Source organism: Passer domesticus, chromosome 15 (assembly GCF_036417665.1).
Source record: "Passer domesticus isolate bPasDom1 chromosome 15, bPasDom1.hap1, whole genome shotgun sequence".
NCBI lineage: Eukaryota > Metazoa > Chordata > Aves > Passeriformes > Passeridae > Passer > Passer domesticus.
The window spans coordinates 13573068-13593838 of NC_087488.1; the positions used below are offsets into that span (position 1 = coordinate 13573068).

Here is a 20771-nt window from a genome sequence, read left to right on the forward strand (position 1 = left end):
GGGCAGGAACGACCCTCTCCCTGAAAAGCTCATGCCCTGAATGAAATTACCGGGGCTTTCTTCCTAATTAACCTCTCCGCAATTAGCTCCGGACCTCCGAAATCCCTCCCAGGCTCCTCTAGCCGGTACCACAGGCGGTGCCTACGGACAGGGTACGGGAGCGCACCGGGAAAGGCTCTCCCGGGGCCGGCGGGGGGGCTCGGGGGAGGAGCGGGGGGCGGGCGGGAGGCAGAGCTGGGGGAGCAGAACCGGGGGGAGCAGAACCGGGGGGAGGCAGAGCCGGGGGGAGGCAGAGCCGGGGGGAGGCAGAGCCGGGGGAGGCAGAACCGGGGGGAGGCAGAGCCGGGGGAGCAGAGCCGGGGGGAGCACAGCCGGGGGGAGGCAGAGCCGGGGGAGCAGAGCCGGGGGAGGCAGAACCGAGGGGAGCAGAGCCGGGGCCGCCCCCGCTCGGCGCCGCCGCCGCGCTCGCTCCGGCCCCTCCCGGCGGAGGCTCCGCTATGGCGGGGCCGGGGCCCGGCGGCCGCCGGGGCTGAGCGGGGCGGGCCAGCGCCGCTGCCGCAGAGCCGCCGCGGCGGAGGGAGGTAAGGACCGCCGCGACCTGTTGTGCTCGGCCGGGGCCGCGGGGAGAGGAGGAGAAGCCGCCGCTCCGAGCCCCTGCCCGCCCGGGCCCCGCCGAGCATCCCCCCCGCTCCCCCGAGCATCCTCCGGGCGCGGCCGGGGCCCGGCCAGGAGCTTCTCCTTCCGACCGGGGACGCGGGTTGCTGAATTCCCCCCGTTTATGGCAACTTCGCCGCCGGCAAGATGTCGGGGAACCTTTTGGCGGAGCAAAAAGCGCTTTTGTGCGCTGGCGGGAGGGCTGCGGTGCGGGGGTCGCGCAGAGCGAGGGGCAGCGGGGCAAGGGCTCCTCTGGGGTGAGACCTCCCAGCCCTGCCCGCGGTGGAGAAACGCCCCACGCTGGGGCCACAGGGGCTGCAGGGTGTAAATCCCCAGGGGCAGACGGATGTAAATCCAGCGGGAGGAGAAAATCCAATTTACGGCAGCTCGGGGATGCTCGGGGGAGCGAGGCGGAGGGTGCCGGAGGCTGGTCCAGCGCCGCGGCTGTGCAGCGCATCCCGCATCCCGCACCCCGCTCCGCTCCCGGCCCCGGGAAGTTTGGGCCACACACAGTACGTACGAGGCTTTTCCAGCTAGTTTTTTTCTCCAGCTGGGATTCCTGCTATGGAAAAATCCTGCAACAGGCTTTCCGGCATCCCGGGAGATGCTTCCCGCTGGGTTTTACTGCCTGGGGACAGGCACAGGGGGGTGTGGGTGAGGGGGATTGCAGCCAGCTCCCCTGGGCGCAGCAGGGTGCAGCGGTGTCCCCAAGACAGACAACACGTCCTGCTGGGCTGTTCTGCTCTGGGATGGGGGTCTGGGGGTGAGCCCCAAAAGGGGACCCCATTCCAGCCCCCAGCAGTGCTGTGACCTCAGCACAGCTCTGGGTCAGGGTATTGCTGCCCTGTGCACCCACCCCTGCAGAGAGAAGCAATTTAAGCCCCAGGAACTCGCTCACAGGGTCTGTGGGCACCACGTTTGCCCCCCTCCTCAGGGCCCTCCAGCATCCAACACATGCTGGCAGCTGGAAAACCTCTCTGCTCCTGCAAACGCCATGTCTGGCAGGGAGACCAAGGAAATCACTGTCATTGATTTTTCCTCCCTTGCCTGACTCAACCTGCTGCCTTGGAGGAGATTTTTTCACCATCACCACCCCTGGATGTCAGGGAGATCTGCAGGAAGTGGGCTGGGGGCAGGCAAGGAATTCAGAGCAGCCCCCTGTGTTGGATGGCTCTGGAGGGGTCACTGGAGGATGCTGAGTATTTGGAGAGCTGATTTTGGGATGCGTTTGGTGCAGCCCCTCAGGTGTGATGCTGGGGTCTCTCTGGCAGGTCTGTGCTGGCTCTGATCCCCCAGAGAAGCAGATCTGAACAAAGCAGAGTCAGATCCCATCCCCTCTCTGAAAGCTGCAGGAGTGTGCCTGCCCGGCCCGTGGCTCTGCCCCAGAGATGCTGAAAAGGGCAAAAAGCAGAGCAAATGTGCTGCCTGCAGGGAGCCAGGGCTTCCCGAGGCAGCAGGACCTTCCCTGGGGGGATTCCACCCGTTAATTCCTCTAATTGCTTTTGGAAATCACAGCAATTGTTTGTATGTCTTTGGTAGCATCCCAGGGAGGTGCTGAGCCTCGGGGGTGGCTCGTGTGGCGAGCCCTGCTCACCACCCCAAAGCCCAACTTCAGCTCAGAAGGTCGGTGGATCCCATTTGCCTCGGGGAAATCATCTTTCCAGGTGGAAAAAAACCATCAGAACCGCTGTGATACGACGAGGTGGAGAAGGCTCAGGGCCACCCACGCGTCAGTGTCCCTTGCAGACCCCCGGGGTGTCACTGTCACCGCTCTCTGTCCCTCTCAGGGGGCCAGGATGGGCTCGGTGGGAGCCCAGCGCCTCAAGGAGCTGAGCCCGGCGGCGACGCCCGAGGGGAACGTGGTGATGAGCTTCAGCTTCGACAGCTACCAGCTGGAGGAGGACGAGCTGCAGCGGGGCAGCCAGGCCAAGGCTGTGCTCACCTTCATGGAGCCAGGTGAGGGCAGGCCCTGGCCAGCAGCCAGGCTCCCTGCTGGTTTCCCACCCGCCTGGGAGCTTCCTGGGGTGGGTTTAATAGCCACAAATAGCCTCAAGTGCCACAAGATTGGCCACTACACTTTTTCATCTCTTTTTGTACCCGTGTGAGCCACCAGCACGTCCCATGACAGTGGGCTCTGCAGGCTAGGAAGGAGTTGAGGTGACCTGGTTCTCCTGCCAGGCTCACCCCCAGCCTGCAGCTTCATCTTTCTCCATGCAGCACTCAGGGACACTCCTGGGATTCACCCCAGCCCTGCTCCACATCCTGAGCAGCCCTGTCCGCCTCCACACCCACCTCTGACCCTTCCTGCACCTTGACTGGTGCTGTTACCTGCACTGCCTGGCTCTCAGCTTGTTTAGCTGCAATTTAAACTCACCAGACCTCCAAAGCCCAGATGTTTTCCTGCCTCCTGGTCTCCACTGAAATGTCTTCATTTAGGGAAGGAATTTCTCAGAGCTGGGGCTGTTTATTTGCACATCCACAGGGAACTGAGCTGTTTCATCGCCTCAAGGCTGCGGTCCCATGTGGGTCCCAGGGGGGCAGCGGTGCCACTGTCACATCTTTTTCTTTCCTCTTCTGGGGCAGTTTCTGAGGACCCTGAGCCGCAGGATCGATACCATGGGATTTATTTTGCCATGCTGCTGGCTGGGGTGGGATTTCTCCTGCCCTACAACAGCTTTATCACCGATGTGGATTACCTGCACCACAAATACCCAGGTAGGTCTGGAGTGCCTCCAGCACTAACCAGACACCCCAAACCTGGAGAGAGCTCAATCCCATTTCCAAGGGAGCTGAACTGCTGTCCCCCCATCACCTGCTTCTCTCCAGGGACCTCCATTGTCTTCGACATGAGCCTCACCTACATCCTGGTGGCCCTGGTGGCCGTCATCCTCAACAACGCGCTGGTGGAGCTGCTGAGCTTACACACCCGGATCTCCGTGGGTGAGTGGGGTCCCTGCACCCCCAGGCAGTGCTGTCCCCGTGCCGTGCCCCTGCCACCCCCTCTGTGTCCTCCCCACAGGCTACCTGTTTGCCCTGGGGCCCCTGCTCTTCGTCAGCATCTGCGACGTGTGGCTGGAGCTGTTCAGCCGCAGACAAGCCTACGCCATCAACCTGGTGGCTGTCGGGGTGGTGGCCTTTGGCTGCACAGGTATGTGGCAGAGCAGCTGGGCTGGGACACGGCAGGTAGGGGTGGGACAACCCTGGGACAACCTTCTGCTCTGGTCCCTGTAACCCTCAGGTTCCTGCCCCATCCCATCCACCTCTGCCCAGGCATTGTGGGACTGGCCAGGGGCACCAGCACCAAACGGTGTATTCTCTGATCTGGCCACCATGGTGGCATGCCAAGCCCCCACACCTGGTGGTCACAGACACAGTGGAGCATCCATGGAGGGGAAAAAGGCTCTCCTGCTTTTGGAGCAATGAGGTTGCTGGAAGGAGCAGCTCCCAGCGGGCACAGCTCATGGGTTCCCTCTGAGGTTTCTTCCTCCTTCCCGGAGTTTCGGCTGCAGCAATAATCCCTCCTTCTCCCCTCTGTGCCTCTCTCCTGAAGTGCAGCAATCCAGCTTCTACGGCTACACGGGGCTGCTGCCCAAGCGCTACACGCAGGGAGTGATGACAGGAGAGAGTAAGTACCCACAGCCACTGACCCTGTCCACAGCCACCACACGGATTGCACCTTCTCCTGGGGCCCCAGTGAGCCCCCACTGGCCCCAGCACAGGCAGCAGGTCAGGGATACCCCAGGGAGTTTTCTGGTTTCTGAGTCCCTGCGCTGCCATGCCAGGCTGGACGTGGGGATGCCCGCCAGGAGCTTTATCACCCCAAAATCACTGCTGGTGATGGGGAAGCATCACATCCACAGGGTGGGGGGTGGCGAGGATCCCTGAGCTGGGATTCAGAGGGGCCCAGCACTGGCAGCTCTCCCGCGCCGCCAGGCACCGCCGGGGTCATCATCTCGCTCAGCCGCATCTTCACCAAGCTGCTGCTGTCGGACGAGAAGGAGAACACCGTCATCTTCTTCTTCATCTCCATCGGCATGGAGCTGACGTGCTTCGTCCTGCACCTCCTGGTGAAGCGCACGCGCTTCGTGCGCTACTACACCGAGTGCTCCCGCCAGGGCCGCGGCGCCGGCCAGCCCCGCGCCGGATACCGCGTGCACCACGACGTCACCGCCGAGGACGTCCGATTTGTAAGCTCTGCTCCATGTTTTGTGCCAGGGGACCTGTGAGTCTTGACTCCCTGTTATGATATATGTTATGTTACAATGCTATATTAAAAATTATGCTAAAGGAATAGAGAAAAAATGATTAATCAGAAAGCTGGAAAGAGGAATAGAATCAATAACAAAAAGCTCATGACTCTCAGAGTCCAATGCAGCTGAATCTTTGATTGGCCTTAATTAGAAACGACCAACATGCACCAATCACAGGTGCACCTGTTGCATTCCACAACAGCAGATAGTTAATCGTTTACATTTTTTTCCTGGGGCTCCTCAGGGGAAAAATCCTAGCAAAGGATTTTTCATCAAATATCATGTCTACAGTAAGCCAAGGGTGGGTTTGCCTGCTGGCCCCTGGGGTTCTTTGCCACTGCACCTCAGCACTGCTCTCCCCTCATCCAGGAAAACCGGGAGCAGGGGCAGCTGAACTCCCCCCGGGGCAGCCCTGGCACCGAAGCTGAGCTGGCTGGGAGTGGCACCTACATGCGCTTCGATGTCCCTCGGCCCAAGATCAAGAGGAGCTGGCCCAGCTTCCGAGGTGAGTGGTGGGCTCAGGGAAAGCCATGCCCGTGGGGTGGGATAAATGATTGGTAACACTCTTATGGGGGAGGATTGTCCCCAGGGCTGGAGAGGGACTTTTGAAAAGGGCATGGAATAGCAGGACAAAGGGAAATGGTTTCAAACTGACGTGATGACAGGATTAGATGGGATATTATCCATAAATTCTTCCCTGTGAGAGTGGGGAGGCCCTGGCACATGCTGCCCAGAGAAACTGTGGCTGCCCTATTCCTGAAAGTGTCCAAGGCCATGTTGGATGGGGCTTGCAGCCACCTGGGATAGTGGAAGGTGTCACTGGCCATGGCAGGGGGTTGAAACTGGATGGTTTTTAACAGTCCCTTCCATCCCAAACCATTCTATGATTCTATGATCCCTTTCCTAATGATGTGCCCAAAACCATGGGCCAAACTCATCTTTGGAAGGCACCCCTGGGGGTCAGACAAATCTCTCAGGCTCTGCAAGGGGGCCGGGCTGCACTTTTGGCTGAGCTGTGCTGCCTGTCCCTGCCAGACATGCTGCTCTACCGCTACGTCGTGTCCCGCCTCATCTGGGCCTACATGCTCTCCATCGCCATGACCTACTTCATCACACTGTGCCTCTTTCCCGGGCTGGAGTCGGAGATCCACAACTGCACGCTGGGGGAATGGCTCCCCATCCTCATCATGGCCATCTTCAACCTCTCTGACTTCGTCGGCAAGGTAGGAGAGAGGCCAGAGCCAGCACAGGGCGGGCCTGTCCTCCTTTGGTGTTTCTGAGCCACTTGGCTCCACCAAGGGTCATCCACCCAAGGGGGTCTAACCACTGTGAGGCAGGTGCTCACCAGCACGGCCAAGGCTGGTTCCCACAGCAGCTGGTCTTTCCACCATCTCATCTCCTTGTCACCCCATTTTGGGCACAGCAGGGCCCTCCCCAGCCTCCTCATCCCCCCAGCAGAGTCTCTGCCCCTCGCTGCAGATCCTGGCTGCCCTGCCCTACGACTGGAGAGGGACCCACCTCCTCGTCTACTCCTGCCTCCGCGTGGTCTTCATCCCCCTCTTCATCATGTGCGTCTACCCCAGCGGGCAGCCCACCTTCGGCCACCCCGCCTGGCCCTGCATCTTCTCCCTCCTCATGGGCATCACCAACGGCTACTTCGGCAGCGTGCCCATGATCCTGGCCGCAGGCAAAGTGAGCCCGGAGCAGCGGGAGCTGGCAGGTAGGACAGAGCCCTCCCGGAATGCCCCGTGGTGTGGCCAGAGCACCCTGGCAGCCCGTGTCCCTTCCCACAGGGAACACCATGACCGTGTCCTACATGACGGGCTTGACGCTGGGCTCGGCCGTGGCGTATTTTGCCTACAGCCTCAGCAGCACCTCCCACAGCACCTGCTTCTACACCGAGACCTCCAATGGCTCCTTCACCTCGGGGTACTGAGCCCTGGGGCAGGGCAGTGGGGACAGGATGGGACCTGCTTCCCACCGCGGCCCCACATCCCTCCTCAAGGAGGGAGCCTGGAGCCAGAAAGCCACCCCAGCATGGACAAGGCCTGGTATCCTGTTGGCACAGGGCCGTGGCATTCCCAAATGGCCTGTGCTGCCCAGCCAGGCACGGTGCAGGGCCACTGCTTGGGGTGACATTCCTCCCACCCCAGTGGACGGTTCTTGCTGCTTTTGGGGGTCTCCCCATCAGCAATGTGCAGCTCTCCACTGGAGGCTGGGGATCTTCTGTTTGAGGCAAGCCATTGACAGGAGGAAGAAAATACTGCCAAATCCCAAAGGGAATAGGACCAGCACTGGGGAGGAGGGAGGGCTGGTGAGGAAGAAGAGGAGCAAGAGAGGAAAGAAACACTCCTTCGGTCCCCCGTGGCTCTAGGAAGGTGGGTCTCAACTTCCATTGATGGTGCTGCAGGTTTTCACCAGGGATGGCTTGAAATCACAGTCTCTCCCTAAATATAGGAGTCATATAGTTGGGGAAAAAAGATTTTTTTTTTATTGTGTCTTGTTTTACTCCCCCTAACTGCAACAGAGGCAGGGTCTTGCCTCCCCCCACCCCACACTGTGAATCTGCTCCATGCAAGGGGTAGAGGGGGGGTCCTAAGGCTACAGCACTGCCAGTGCCACCTGCAGGCCACTGCTGAGCTTCAAGTTTTATTGCACAGGATGGAAGTGAAGCTGATTAAATAATTCAATGTCTTTGCAACAAGGGCTGGTCCTTAGCTGTGCTGCTGGCACACACAAGTGTGTGGGTGGCACTTGACTGCTGGTGATGGGCTGGACTGGCAAACACACACACACTGCCTGCTGCCTGTTCTGTTGGGTTTTGGGGTGCCCCTTGTGCTGGTCTCCATCATCAGGGTCCCCTTTGTCACCTGGGGTGGTTGAACACATCACCGGGTTACACCAAACCCCTGCCAGCCTGCAAACTGCCATGGGCAGCACACGGGACAGGGAACAGGCCAAGAGGAGCAGAAAACATCAGGAGAAGTGCCAGCACCATGTTTTGGGACCAGCTGCACCTCACTGTGCCAAATGGCAGGTGCCACCTCCCAGGGAAGCCCAAGGAGCCAGCGAGTGCCAGGCCTGGCCCTGACCTGGCCCCTGCAGCACGGGAGGGTCTGGCTGTGCCAAACTCCTGCCTGTATGAAGTGCAGCTCACACCAAAAAAGAGCAAATCCAGCGTTTCATCCTCAGCACATGGTGGCAGGGGGAGGACTCACACCTGCAGGCCACAGGCCCTGCCCAGCAGACAGCTCTGCTCCAGCATCCAGTCCTGTCCATCGGTGCCACCAACTCACACAGATGGGTTCTCCCCAAAAAGCCACCAGGCACCTGGGTTGTGTCTTTCTCCAGGGCAGGGGCTGAGCCAAAAAGCCATCATTGTCACCAAGGGGAGAAAAACCCTGCGGTCAGGACAAGTGAGACAAAGAAAGATGCTTCGCTGGGTTGCTTTTTTTCAATTAGATTTTTTTTTTTTATGAAAAAAGATCACACGGAGTTCTCCAACAAACAGAATGCCAAAAAAATTGTTTTAAACAAAACATAAACAAAACAAAACAAAAAGACAAAAACCTGGCTCTCCTTTCCTCTCGATTGTCTGAAATATCCTTGTGTTCCATAGAAGGCAGTGGGTTTTAAGTGCTTTCTATTTAACATTAGCATAAAATCTCTCTCGCGCGCTCTCTCTCTCGCTCTTTAAAATATGCTCACACAATTTGCTTCTAGAAGTACAGTACACTTTGAGCGTGGGGGGTGTGCCTGTTCCCAGATCATTTACAATCACAATCCAACAGGAAATAAAAAATAATATTCTAAACGTCAGACTGTGTTCATTTCTGCCGTTGTGGGTTTTTTTCTTTTTTTGTTTTTTATAATTTCATAATTTTTTTCACAGTTTTAAAAAGTTTATATTTATATATATATATTTATATTTATATTTATAATTAAAAAGTTGAATCCATTTAAAGACTTATAATACAGGAGGGCTAAAGAGTCTTTTGGTACATTAAAACTGTACAGGCTAGAACCGTCGCTGTCCGCCGTGCCGAGGCGCCGGTGGCCCGGGGTGGAGATGGTAGGAGCTCAGCACCATGTGGTTTGTTTAAAAGGACGAGGGGTAACTGTGGGGCTGTCCCTCACCCCTGAGCCCCGGCCTCCATTCCCGCAGCCAGGGTGGAGAGTTTCCAATCTGTCCTTGGCTTAAGCGTCTCCCCACGGGAGCCCGGGCCGAGCCGGGCCCCGCTCCGCGTCCCGGCGATCCGTAGTGCGAGTCGGGAGTTGCAAAGATCAGTGCGTCTCTTGGAGTTTTGTTTTAAGTGCAAGGATGGTGCGTCGTTCTCCTCAGGTTCTCCTCCAGTGTTCCCCCTTGCCAGGTGTAAGCCTGGAGCAGCGGTGGCGGTGCCGCGGGGCTGGCGTGTGCCCGAGGGGAGCTCAGCTCCTCCGTGGATGGAGGGAGATGAACGGTGCAGTCCCTGAGCCCAAGGTGGCAGCGGGGCTCTGGCTGTGGCAGCGCCGTGGGCAGGCACAGCCGGGTTCACACACTGCCCCCATTCCCTTCAGATCATGGGCAAGGCTTCCCAGCAGCTCCACATCTCAGGCATAAAGCTGGGTGAGGGATGCTGGAATCCAGTGGCCTCTGATCTTCTCTCCTCCAAGCACCAAGCAGCAGCTTTTCCCAGTCGTTTCCTGCCCCTTCACTGCACGCTCCAAGATGAGGTCTCAGTTTGTCACTTGTCACCCCCCTTGCCACTTGCTTGCTCCCTCAAGCACCTTCACAGGGCAGAAGGGGTGCAGAGCTGCAGAGGGTTCTGAGTGTTTGTTCAAGGCAGAGGGAAGGCAGCATTCCAGACTGGATGTTGGCTCCTCTTCCACCTGGCTCCTCCCAGGCCAGAGGATTCTCTTCTGCCATCTCTGTGCTGGGGCCAGCCCTGCCCTGTCGTGCTCCACACGCTGCCAGAGGGGCCTCCAGGGAAAGGGAACGGCAAAAAGGCGCTGAGAGGATCGAGACGAGGCGCTGAGAGAGACTCATCTCCTTTCTCTTTCACCCTGTCCTTCCTATCAAGGGTCATGCGAAACTAAGCGGGAAAGGGAATATAAGGACGGAGAGGAGCACACGCAGAAGGCGAGAGAGTCCTTCCACGTGCGGGCGGCTTCCGAGTTACTGATGGGGAAAAATGACACAAAAGGGATCCCTCCTGCCGGGGGTCCCGCTGGTGAAATGATCACGAGACCCATGTGCTTTCCTGGACCAAAAGGAGGAAGGGAGAAGTTGGTCGAGTGTCACCTTAAAGCCACTTCCAGAAGAGCCTCGGGGTTCAAGGACCACCACCGCCCCCAATGGCATCTTCCTCGAGTCCTGTAACTGCTTCCCCAACCCCTTTCTTCAGCCTTCTCCTTCCTCCTCGCGTCTCTCGCGCTCTCCTGTCTGTAGTGTGACACAGAAATGAGCATTGAAAGAAACAATCATGTCGTCTGAACAGGCACGTCCTCAGGTCTGTCCCATCCCTTCCCAGGGGGTGGCATGTGTCCCCTGGGCGGTCAGCAGATGACAGGGACCCCGTCAGTGTTGAAGATCATGCCCGTGGTGGGCTCGTAGGTCCCTGCAAGGTAGTAGAGGTCCTCACTGTCTTGGTATTTCTTTGTCTTTAGCATCTGCTCATATTGATCCAGACCAACAACAAGACACTTGTGTGAGATGGTCTGGACATCATTTTCATCCACGTGAGAGGACTGGTAGAGGGCTCTCTGCACAACAGGAAGAGAAGGAAGGAGGTGGGAAAAAAAGGAGCCATTAGATCACCCAGCATTTACAGCATCATCTTCAATAAGTAGGAAAAACAAACATCATAATGGGATAGGACTCTTCTCACACTCAAGAACATCTCACTCATCCCAACAACCAGGCCAGGGGAGGGACCCTGGGAATCTGCACAGGCCCATGGACAGCTGGACAATTCCTCCAGCCCACTGAACCTGAGCCCTGGCTTTCACTCGGCTCCCACTAAAGGGAATGCTGCAGCTGCCAAGCACACAGACAGGGAAATATGGAGGCCAGGGGTTTGCCATCCTCATATCAAGGATGCAAATGCAAAGATGGGTGCTGGATACCAGCTCCCTCTTCCTCCCCACACCCAGCACCTGCAGCTACTCCCATCCTCCCAGAAATATCCATCCCAAGTCCTGGGCACTGCAGATTTGGCAGTCGAGGCAAAAAGCAAGAGCCAGAGAAGTTTGGGGGGTATTCCCAGCAGAATTTATTTGTTACAGGGTACCCAGCATTCCCTCCCAGCCTTCTCCCAGTCTCACCAACCTCCATAAAGTCCTTCCTCTGGTTGGATGCCTGCAAAGCTGTGGCCAGACTCCTGCCCGATTTCTGATCCCAGCGCTGTGCCCAAGAAGAAAAAAGGAAACAGAAATGAAAACCTGGTGAATTTGTTGATTTTCCATCTCATCAACTCCTGCCCACCCACGTGCTTTTGGAACTTCAACTCCTGTCCATTTCCACTAGGAATAAATCCTGCACACATATGCAAAATTCAGTGTTTCTGAGCACCAGCCCCATCCTTCTTACACTCTGAAGACTTGATCTGGCTCTTGATGCTTTTTTTGGCACCCACGCAAAAGTCTTTATTTCCTAATACAAAGAAACCCACCCCTTCCTTCTTCAAGGGGTCAACACTGGGCTTGCCCACACCACAGGCAGCCCCCACAAGATGAAAGCATGGGGCCACCCCCTTCAGGGTAGCAGTAACAAACTGGGCCTTGGCTGCTTTCCTCATTGTTGGAAACAAAAGGGAGCAAGGAGCTTTGCAGCCCTCTCAGCAAAGGAGACCAGCCTACCTTGCCTTCATTGAGTTTCTTCCCAGGGTTGGTTTCTTCTGGGTGATAAAACCATTTGACTCGGACCACCATGTTGTTGCCCCAGGATTCCCACATGCTCTGGATCCGGCCAATGTAGGGCAGGTTGGGGCGGCCAGCGGAGAGGAAAACCGCGCAGTCCCCGATGCGGATGATCTCCTTGCCCCGCACGATGGCCTTGTAGAACAGCTTCCTGGCCTTCCCCTTCATTCCTCGTCTCTGCCAAGAGGGGATCATGCAAGTGGTCAGCCAGGCATCACCTGTATTTTCCCTACACTCCACTGTTTGCCCTGTCCCGCATGCATCCCTTTGCTGTTGGCAGAGCTACAATATTCCCACAGGAACTGGGGCAGAGGGATACGACACACAGAATGGCTTCCCCAACACAGTGAAAGGCATCTCCCTGCACACTGGACACGCCAGCAGTTCCACCATCCCAGCAAAAGGGAAGAGGCACCAGAAGGCAAAACCAGTGCCGAGCATTTACCTGCGTGGGCTTCCCAAACCACTTCCACAGCTGCCGTGCCGGGAGGAAAGCAGCGATCTTGGGCCTGTTCTCCACGGAGGGCAGGCGCTGGCGCTTGGCCAGCTCCTTGGTGGTGGGCAGGTGGATGCCCTCGCGCTTCTTGGGCCGGCTCTTGTTGCCGCTCTGCGGCGGTGCAGGCTGCTGCGCCGGCTGCTGCGCCGGCTGCTGCGCCGGCTGCTTCTGGCTCTGCGGGTGGGAGGACGCCCGGGATTTCCCTGCCTGCTTGGTTTGCTTGGGTGGGAGGGTTTGCTGCACCGAGGAACTCGGCTGGGCCTCGGCTACTTCGTCGTCAGAGCTGCAAGAGGAATCTTCGTCCGTAGTGGAGGAGGAAGAAGAGCTGGAGCTTGATGAAGAAGAGGTTGATGAGGTGGAGGAAGAGGAGGAAGATGAAGATGAAGAGGAGCTGCTGCTAGAAGAGGAAGAAGAGGAGGAGTTGGAGGAAGAGAGAGGGGTGGATGCTCTTGAGCTGGCTGAGCTGCTGTCCTGGGCTTCCCCTTGGTTCTTCTCAGCCTCCTCTTCTCCCTCTGACTCCGAGCTGCTGTCACTGCTGTTGCTCTCAGACTCCTCCACACCTGCTGGAGCTGTTGCCTTTTCTTCCTGGTCCTTCGAGGCAGCCAGGCTCTCTGCTGAGGCATCAAACTTTCCTCCAAAGCTGGAAGGGGAAGGGTCTCCCTCAGCCACCTTGGCTCGGGACGATTTCTGCTTGCCCTCCACACTCACTGCAGCAGAATAGCCCAGCCCCAAGAGACTCTTCCCATCTCTGCGACTGGCCAGGTTCGAGTCCTCCAGCATCCTCATCGCCTCCTTCATCTTCTTTGTCTTTGGAGACATCACACCCTCATGGTCCAGCTTGATCAGGATTTCATTGTCATGCTTCCTCTGAGCCTTGACCATGGTGCCAAACTCTTGTGTCTCCTCGGTGGGCCGCCCCTTCTTGGCCTTGGCTTTGGACACCGAAGCATCACTGGAGCCAAAGGCCGCCAGCGTTCCCGGGAGATCGCCGTAGGGCTCCGTGCCCAGGATGCTGCCAAACACAGCAGGCTGGTAGGAGGGTTGTGGGGGGCTGTGCAGCTTCGTGGAGATCTTCATTTTGCTGGCTTTTGACCGCTTTTCCTCTGTGGGAGCAGGAGAGCCTCCAGTTGGCAGCGGTTGCGATTTTCGTGACCCCTTCATGCTTGGCTTGCTCAAGCAGGCCGGCTTCTCTGGGACTGAGGAGGTGACAGGTGAAGACTCCACCTGATCCTTCTCTTCAGGCAAGGCAGCCTCTTCTGCAGAGGGGAAGAAACACAAAGACATGATGTTATCCCTCCAGAAGGGCTTTATTAGCTCAGACACAACCAGACACCAGCGCTGACTGGTCTCTGGCCAAGCATGGCTTGTTCCTGCCTGCTCAGGTACCCCCAAAGGAGCACAGGGGGTGTCCTCACTGCTCACTGAACAGCCTGGCCTGGTGCCAGTACTTGTGAGAAGTGATGGGCAATGCCCATGGGTGCTGCTTCAACTTCAGGAGAAGCAAACTACAAATCTCCTGCACCTTTGTACCTATTGACAGCTGCAGAGATGCTCAGCTGAAAAAGGGACTCTGCTCCACATTCCTGACTGACAGAAGGAGGCTGTCACAGCACAGGCCAGCTTCCAAGCCAGCCTCCTGTAAACTGTAGCCACAGCAGAGTGTGATGCACGAGTGCTTTGCATTCAAGCAATGCATCCATCCTCACCCACATCCTGCTCCAAACAACAGCCCTGACTTGGGGAGCTGTGCAAGGATTCCCTCAGCTCCAGGCCTGGCAGAGTGCAACTTACCAGCTTTGGCCTTGACACTTGGCTTTCTCCCTCGCCCTTTGCCCTTTGACACAGGCTCCTCTGACCCCAGTGCAGCTCCCTCTTTTCCTTCTCCAGTGTCTTTGCTGGATTTACGGCTACGGCGCTTGGTGCTGGGCACCAGAAGGGCAGGGGAAGGCTCAGCACCTGAAACAGGTCAAAGAGATGTTCAAATGCAGTCAAATAACACATAAAACAGAGATGTGATAAAGTGAAATTTTCCCAACCAAATCTGCAATAGGGACTGGGCCTTTTTCCTGATGGGTGACATCCCACCCCAGCTCTGTGTTCTGTAATTGCTGGTGCAATCTTTGTGACTGAAAGTCTGTGAACTTGTCCCAAAATTTGTGGAAAGCACCCTGAAACTCCATATATGTCAGAGTGGGAAGTGTCTTGGAAAAAAACTGAACAGCAAGACTCACACTGGATCTTGTAGTCAGGTGGGAGAAGCCGAATGTGAGACAGTGGGATGCGTCCCGTGTCCCCGTCATCGAACTCTACCGTGATGAGATCACCATCTTCCTCCAGATCCAGGGTTCCTGTGGGATGGGGGAGCAGAAGATGGGATTAGCAACAAACATCAGAGTACAAACCCACTGTGAGGGAAGTGGGAAGATGGGGAAAGACAGGGGTGCTGCACCAGCTGCAAAGCACCCGCTTCAGGGAGGGCACAGAAGGCTCACTCTCCAGTGGAAAGTCCCTGATAACACTAAACCAGCCCACTCAATGTGAAATTCCCCATCAACAGCACTGCTCCAGAACATAACAGAAGTTTGACTTCTCACCTCTCTCCACTATTTCCCTCTATTCTTGCAGAAATTAACTTTTCTCCTTTCATTGAAAGATCTTTCTTTTAACCTGCATTTTGTAACTACTCTCAGCCATCATAAACTGCTGCTTTTCACTTTCTCCAAGAGAAACAAGCTGTGTTCTCACCCCTTCTTCTTGCATCAGCATTACTGGTTTATACATCATAAGTAATTATTCTCTTTTACACATGTGGTATGACCAAGATCCCAAAAACAAGACCAGCCATAGCAGAATTGTCCTGAGCCATTCAGGACAATTCAGCAACTTTCTAATGGGACCAGACTGGAGAGTTTTGTGTCAGATCAAAGTCGTGAGTGTCCAGGTGATTTAGAAACCTCAACCTCCACAGCCTCAGAAATAACTGATGCTTGGAATAAATTCTGACTTTCTGAAATGTATTAAATATCCTTGATATATTTAAGCTCCTAAATTGCTTGAACTTCTTCCTGAACCTGCAAGGACGTTACTAAATCTGCATCATTAATGAGAGGGACATGACCTGGAGGACAGAACAAGCCAGGCTCTGACTTACAGGACACTCACAGCAGAGATCAGGGCTTCCCCAGACAAGTCTGACATCCCTGAGGACACACAGGGCTGAGACAGCCCAGGTTCACAGCACAGAGCAGCCAGGGTGGCCTTACCTCGGACAACTGTCCCCGGGTAGAGGCAGCGGTACTGCTGGCTCCAGTAGGCTGCAATCCTCGTGCCCTCGGGCAGGAACCGCACTGAAGGAGGCTTCACATCGATGATCTGCTCAGGGCAAGAGGAGGGCAATCACTGACCACCCTGCCACCAGCACAGACCACCCCACCACGCCTGGCATGGAGCAAAGCAGCTCTGGAGAAGGCAAGGGACAGTTGCCCTGCTGGGGAACGGCCTCCTGTGTGCTCACAGGAGGAAGGAAGGACCACTCCTGCTGGAATACAGGACTAGTGCCTGCTGCCAGTGGGGCAGTGAGTACACCAAGGGGATTCTGCCCACACTGACTATCGGGGCAGGACCAGGACATCCCTGCAGCCGGAGGAGGAGAGAGCTTCCAGCCAGCCTCCCCCACCCCAGAACAGGCCACAGGCACCGAGGACAGGCACCTTTGGCAGCACATACCGCTTCCTGCAGGAGCTGCTCCAGGCAGTAAATGTGGGGACGGTTCCCCCTCTCGCCCTCCACCACCACCCGGTATCTGAAACACAAAGGCTGGGTCAGACAGCACATGGGAGACACCACCCCCACCAGGTAACGCCTCCCTCTGATGGGAGAGGATGTGAGAGCACTTAATGAGAGATAATTGGATTTCCCTCAGTGCTGATAAACCAGAGTGGACTCTCCTTGCCTCCCTGCCAGACATTGTGAATCTCTGGGCAGCCAGCTCTACACAGCCCCCAAACTGATCCATGCAGCAGCTATGTCCCCATTTTCTGGCAGACCCCAGGTGGATACAGCAGCCCCTCAACTCACATGTCTGGTGAATGCACAGTCTTGACATGGCCAGCATAGAGCAGCTTGTCATCCATGGGGATGAGGACACGCAGGCCATCCTTCAGCTCATCCTTGTCAATGATGCAGGAGCGGGGAGCTGGGAGGTGTGGGAGCAAGATGGGGATTAGAGAGAACCACACATGGGAAAGGGACAGCGAGGGGAGAAGGAAACTTCATATTCCCAGCATCACTGTCCCCTCTCTTGATATTAATAACATACCAGTAAATGAAAATAGAGCAACTCAGAGACTGGGCTTCAACTAGATGTCACAGTGAGCCATGCTGATCAGGCTTAGATTTTATTGAATTGACTGAAAATGTGGTATCTCCACCCCAAAGACTCATGGCTTTGGATGAGGAATGTATGAAAGAAGCACAATTGTCCTCTGAGCAGCCCTAGGAAACCTGCCCAGCTCCCCTACCTGTAAAATCCTGCCCTTACCTGGTGTGGGTGGCCTCTCAACCAGCATGCTCAGTGGGATGTTCTCATCCTCTGAGAAGCTGCTGTCTTGGTTGGGTTCAAAATCCTCCTCTGCTGCCATGCTCTCCATGAGCTTGCTGACAGCTCCTCCCTTCCCTCGGTTCTGCAGGACAGCAAGTAGCACATCAGCTGGATCCCACAGGAAACAGCCTGATCCCATCTCACCTCCCTCCAGCAAAAAATATCGGGACAAACCTGTCTCCATCCTCAGGATGGAGAGTTAAGTGGGTGTACCTAGATTTTTTGCTGCCTTCATCCCCCAAGCATCACCAGCAGCTGGCCAAAAGCTATTCCCCACATCCTCACCCTCAGAGGTTGGGAGAGATGCTGTGGAGCTGTAGTTTTGGTTTGCATTCACCACAGTGCTCCTGAGCCTCTGCCTTCACTGAACAGGCACCAGGCACTGTTCCTATTTCTTCTCCAGTCTTCCTTGTGTTACACACAGACCATAAGCATCACACAGAAATCATGTGAGAAGACAGCAATGTGTGTTATGAGAGATGGCAGGCCACAGCAGTGGAGCAGGATCCAGCTGTGACCCAGTGCTGAGCAAGGCTACTCCATCACCATCTCCTTGGTCCTTGCTGTCCATGCAAGCTCTCCATCCCATGGCAGCCTTAGAGAAAATCCTGCCTGCTCACTAATTTGAGGGATGAAGGCAAATGAACACCAGATGGTAGCAGCAGGTACTATGAGGGAGTCTTCCTTGGATTTTAGGCTTTTCAAACCAGCCCTTTTCCTGTAACTCACCCAGCAAAACCTGCACCTCTGCTTTCCCTCCCTCACGCTGCAACAGTTCAGTCCAGCCATACTAGAACCAGTCCCTCACCTCTTTTTTCACCTCCTTGGCTTTCACCTTAGCTTTGCTCTTCTTGCTGGAGCCCAGGGCACTTGCCAGGCTGACCCGAACATCAGAGGGGGAGCTGGGGATGCCAGGAGGAGACATGGATGAGGAGGAGGAGCAGCAGGGCGTTTCTTTACCCTTCTTCCGCTGCTAAAAATAAAACAAAACACTTCCATCAGTAAAGAGAAGATTGGTAAAGACCTGGGTCCAAGGAGAGAGAAAAGGTGGAGCAAGGCAGGGGATGCACAGGTAGGATGATGTTCAGCCAGCAGTTAGTTCACTGCCCACATCACATCCTACATCTCCCAGCTCTGCTTTCTGGCTTCACACATTTTCAGAAGAACCTGTCATTACACTGGAGAGCAACTCCTGCCCATCAAATCTTCCTCCAAAGAGCTCCAAGAAGATCCCAGTTGGCCTCATGTCACAACTAACTTGTCTAACTCTCCCCATCAGTGTTCTTCCATAACACTGCCATGAATTGGACTGGAGCCAGAGTGAGCCAAGCATTCAGCTTAGATGAAAAGCCAGCAGCCCAGAGACCACTGTCACCCCCAGCCAGGGACAGACCTCAGAAGTCACCATGTAAAAGGGGAACAGCCTTAAAGGCCAGTCTGAGGGCCACAGGTCAGCAAGAGGACAAACTCATGCAGAAAGTGGGAGAGAGATTTCACAGGATCTGTTTTAATGCAGGATCATCAACTCTGGCCACCCAAACAGAATGGATTTGGGACGTGGAGAGTGACAGAAGTAACCAGCCCCATTCAAGCATAACAAGCTTTTACCACCTGCAAGTCAGATCCAAGTCTGACAGAGCCTCCAGGTGTACATGGGGCTGATAGGGGTGACAAGGGGCAGCCAAACAACTGCTGAGACAGGACTCAACTCTCCTCTACCTTAGTGGAATTCACTGCCCTCCCTTCACCCTCAGCTCCCAAGCGTCCCAACACCAATCTGGCCAGCACGTTCCTCACCTTGCTTAGCTCCTTCCTCTCCTTCCCCTTGCTGCCCTCCTTTTTGGGGCTCATGGGGGCCCCCTTGCCACAGCGCCCAGGTTTGGAGACGGGGGTGGAGCTGGCAGGGGCTGTGGATGTCAGCATGGCCGAGGACGTGGTGGCGTCGTGGAGGAAGATCCGCTCGCTGCGGCGCCGGTTCCACAGGTCATCATCGCTGGCCTCCAGCCCAAACTCAAAGCTCAAGTCCTTAGGGGATTTGAATTTCTTCAGCTTGCGGCCTTTCTCAGCCCCCAGCTTGGCCTTGTCAGCGCTCCCAGATGTGGAGTCAAGGCTGCTGGGGGTCTGGCTGGGCGGGATGCTGCCGGGCTCCAGCGGCCCCTTCTTCCCGCGCAGCAGCCCTGAAGGAGACTTCTTCCTGATCTTGATCTCACTCTCCGAGTCTGTGTACTCAAACTCTGTCCCTAGGAGCAAAGGATTGAACCATCAGTCAAATTCCTGGCTGAGCCAAGAGGGGACACATCCTGCTGGAAACTTCTGGGCTCCATGGAAGGTGCTGTGCCTGTTCAGTAGAGCTCTTGGTTGTTCCTCTTTCCAATCCCCACATCCCTCAGATGTCCATTTCTGACCCATAAAACACTGGAAATTCCCTGGAAGTAAGCCAGCCCTGCTCCAAACCAGAGCCCAACAGTTCAGGCAGTGTGGTTCAGTGTGTTCCCTGACTCCATTTTCTCCCTTCTCCCACAAGAAAAACCCTGCAGTTTTTCTCTGAAGAGAAAATATACTTTAACATGCCCCTCCTCAAAAAGGAACTGCTCAGCTGAAACCAAGCATAAACCCCACAAGCTGACCCCTCCTTCTGTCCTGGTGGGAGTCCTCTCCAGTCTCACCTTTGTTTCAGGAGAACAATGTCTTTTAACAAATGGAATAAACCCAGATTTCAAGTTTATTTTTTCCCAATGGCCAACAGACACCACAGATCCTTTTACTGGCTCAAGGAGTCGCCTTCAAGTCAAGAGAGGTAAATGATCTTTTATCTGTGGCAAATGGAATTCCCCTCACACTGGCCTCTGCTCAGCACCATGAGCACATCAGTGCCCAGAGGTCTGAAATGCTGTAGTAATGCCAAGATGTTCCCCATCTTCACTGTGTTCCCCTGAACCTGATAAAGGAAAGCAAATCAGGTTTCCAGGGGCAGAAGAGAAACTGAGGAAGCACCTACACATCCAGCAACATGGGCAGGAGGTAGGCAAACAACATTCATGGGAAAATGAAAATGTACATGGCACAAGCAAGGAAAGCATCTTCTCTTGGTCCTTCTCTCAAATACACTCGCTTTCCTGGGTAAATTCAGTCTGCAGGAAACTGCTCTCATCTTCTACCCAATCCTCTTCCCCTGAGACAGCCCCACCATGGAAAAAAAAAGAGCCAGCATGTCAAAAACAAAGCTGGCAAAGCTCAAAATGAAAAACCCACTGGAAATTAAAACACTCCTTCTCCTCTCTCAGAACTGCATGAGGTAATTTCTAGATGCTTCCAGTTTCAAGGAGGGCAGATTACAAGACAATAAATTCTTAGCAGTGGCTGTTGGAACAAGTTGGCAAAAGCCTAATATAGCATGGAAACAGTGCTAAAACAAGCCAGGCTCCCGAGGAGGACATAATTTTCCATTCTGAAGCATGCTATAAATTCCATTATCACTTAATAAATATTAATAGAGAATTTATAAATGGAACCCATATAGATCTGTCTGACCAGGAACAATGTCACCAATGGGCACTTGTTCAGCAGGGCATGGGGAGAGGAAGAAATGAAACTCCCAACACATTGAAACTGAGACAGAGGCAGGGCAGAAACCCAGATTCTGGCACTGCAAGCACATGAGCAGAGGAAGGAATGCTTGCTTCAAGTCTCTCTGGCTGGTTTCTATAAGGAAGCTGATGGGATGGGCTGATGGAAAGAGCTTTTCTTCTGCTTGGGTGTCTGTGCTTCCCTTGGGTATCCAAGGTCAGCTGCATTTAGCACATGCTTCCTTCTCTCAAATTTAACAGCACTTCACTGCCTTCTGCACTCTGCCCAAGGGGATGCAGCATCCCAC

General features: G+C 55.3%; 2 protein-coding genes across 8 annotated transcripts in view; one reads left to right on the forward strand and one right to left on the reverse strand.

Annotated features, from left to right (window-relative positions):
• The first annotated feature begins 421 nt into the window (after positions 1–421).
• Positions 422–8723, forward strand: SLC29A4 (solute carrier family 29 member 4). 3 transcript variants are annotated; one of them, XM_064390297.1, is made up of 12 exons: positions 422–581; positions 2194–2356; positions 2442–2610; positions 3238–3369; positions 3481–3594; positions 3674–3802; positions 4205–4279; positions 4588–4841; positions 5274–5409; positions 5940–6127; positions 6384–6624; positions 6698–8723. In XM_064390297.1, the coding sequence occupies exons 3-12, from the start codon at positions 2451–2453 to the stop codon at positions 6838–6840; spliced, it is 1572 nt and encodes a 523-aa protein (XP_064246367.1). In that variant the 5' UTR covers positions 422–581; positions 2194–2356; positions 2442–2450; the 3' UTR covers positions 6841–8723. The 3 variants fall into 3 exon arrangements, with proteins under 3 accessions (XP_064246367.1, XP_064246366.1, XP_064246365.1); XM_064390296.1 differs by having other exon boundaries at positions 2194–2610; XM_064390295.1 differs by lacking the exon at positions 2194–2356.
• TNRC18 (trinucleotide repeat containing 18) overlaps positions 8349–20771 on the reverse strand; it is a 56458-nt gene continuing 44035 nt past the window's right edge. For 4 of the 5 annotated variants that reach the window (XM_064390291.1, XM_064390292.1, XM_064390290.1 and 1 more), the window contains 12 exons: positions 18695–19137; positions 17706–17870; positions 16838–16979; positions 16375–16492; positions 16024–16099; positions 15561–15669; positions 14529–14645; positions 14089–14253; positions 12247–13553; positions 11742–11978; positions 11212–11286; positions 8349–10646 (listed from right to left, as the gene is read on the reverse strand). In XM_064390291.1, the coding sequence (XP_064246361.1) occupies positions 10440–10646; positions 11212–11286; positions 11742–11978; positions 12247–13553; positions 14089–14253; positions 14529–14645; positions 15561–15669; positions 16024–16099; positions 16375–16492; positions 16838–16979; positions 17706–17870; positions 18695–19137 (3161 nt within the window). In that variant the 3' untranslated portion in view covers positions 8349–10439. The remainder of the gene's footprint in view (positions 10647–11211; positions 11287–11741; positions 11979–12246; positions 13554–14088; positions 14254–14528; positions 14646–15560; positions 15670–16023; positions 16100–16374; positions 16493–16837; positions 16980–17705; positions 17871–18694; positions 19138–20771) is intronic. The other variant, XM_064390293.1, reaches the window with a different exon arrangement.

What these genes read in the sequence shown, in the direction of transcription:
- SLC29A4 (XM_064390296.1), top strand. Translation starts at nt 2,451, where the DNA reads ATGGGCTCGGTGGGAGCCCAGCGCCTCAAGGAGCTGAGCCCGGCGGCG. An exon ending in ACACACCCGGATCTCCGTGG is followed by an intron (nt 3,595 to 3,673) that starts GTGAGTGGGGTC and finishes TCCTCCCCACAG; the next exon opens with GCTACCTGTTTGCCCTGGGG. An exon ending in GGTGGCCTTTGGCTGCACAG is followed by an intron (nt 3,803 to 4,204) that starts GTATGTGGCAGA and finishes TCTCTCCTGAAG; the next exon opens with TGCAGCAATCCAGCTTCTAC.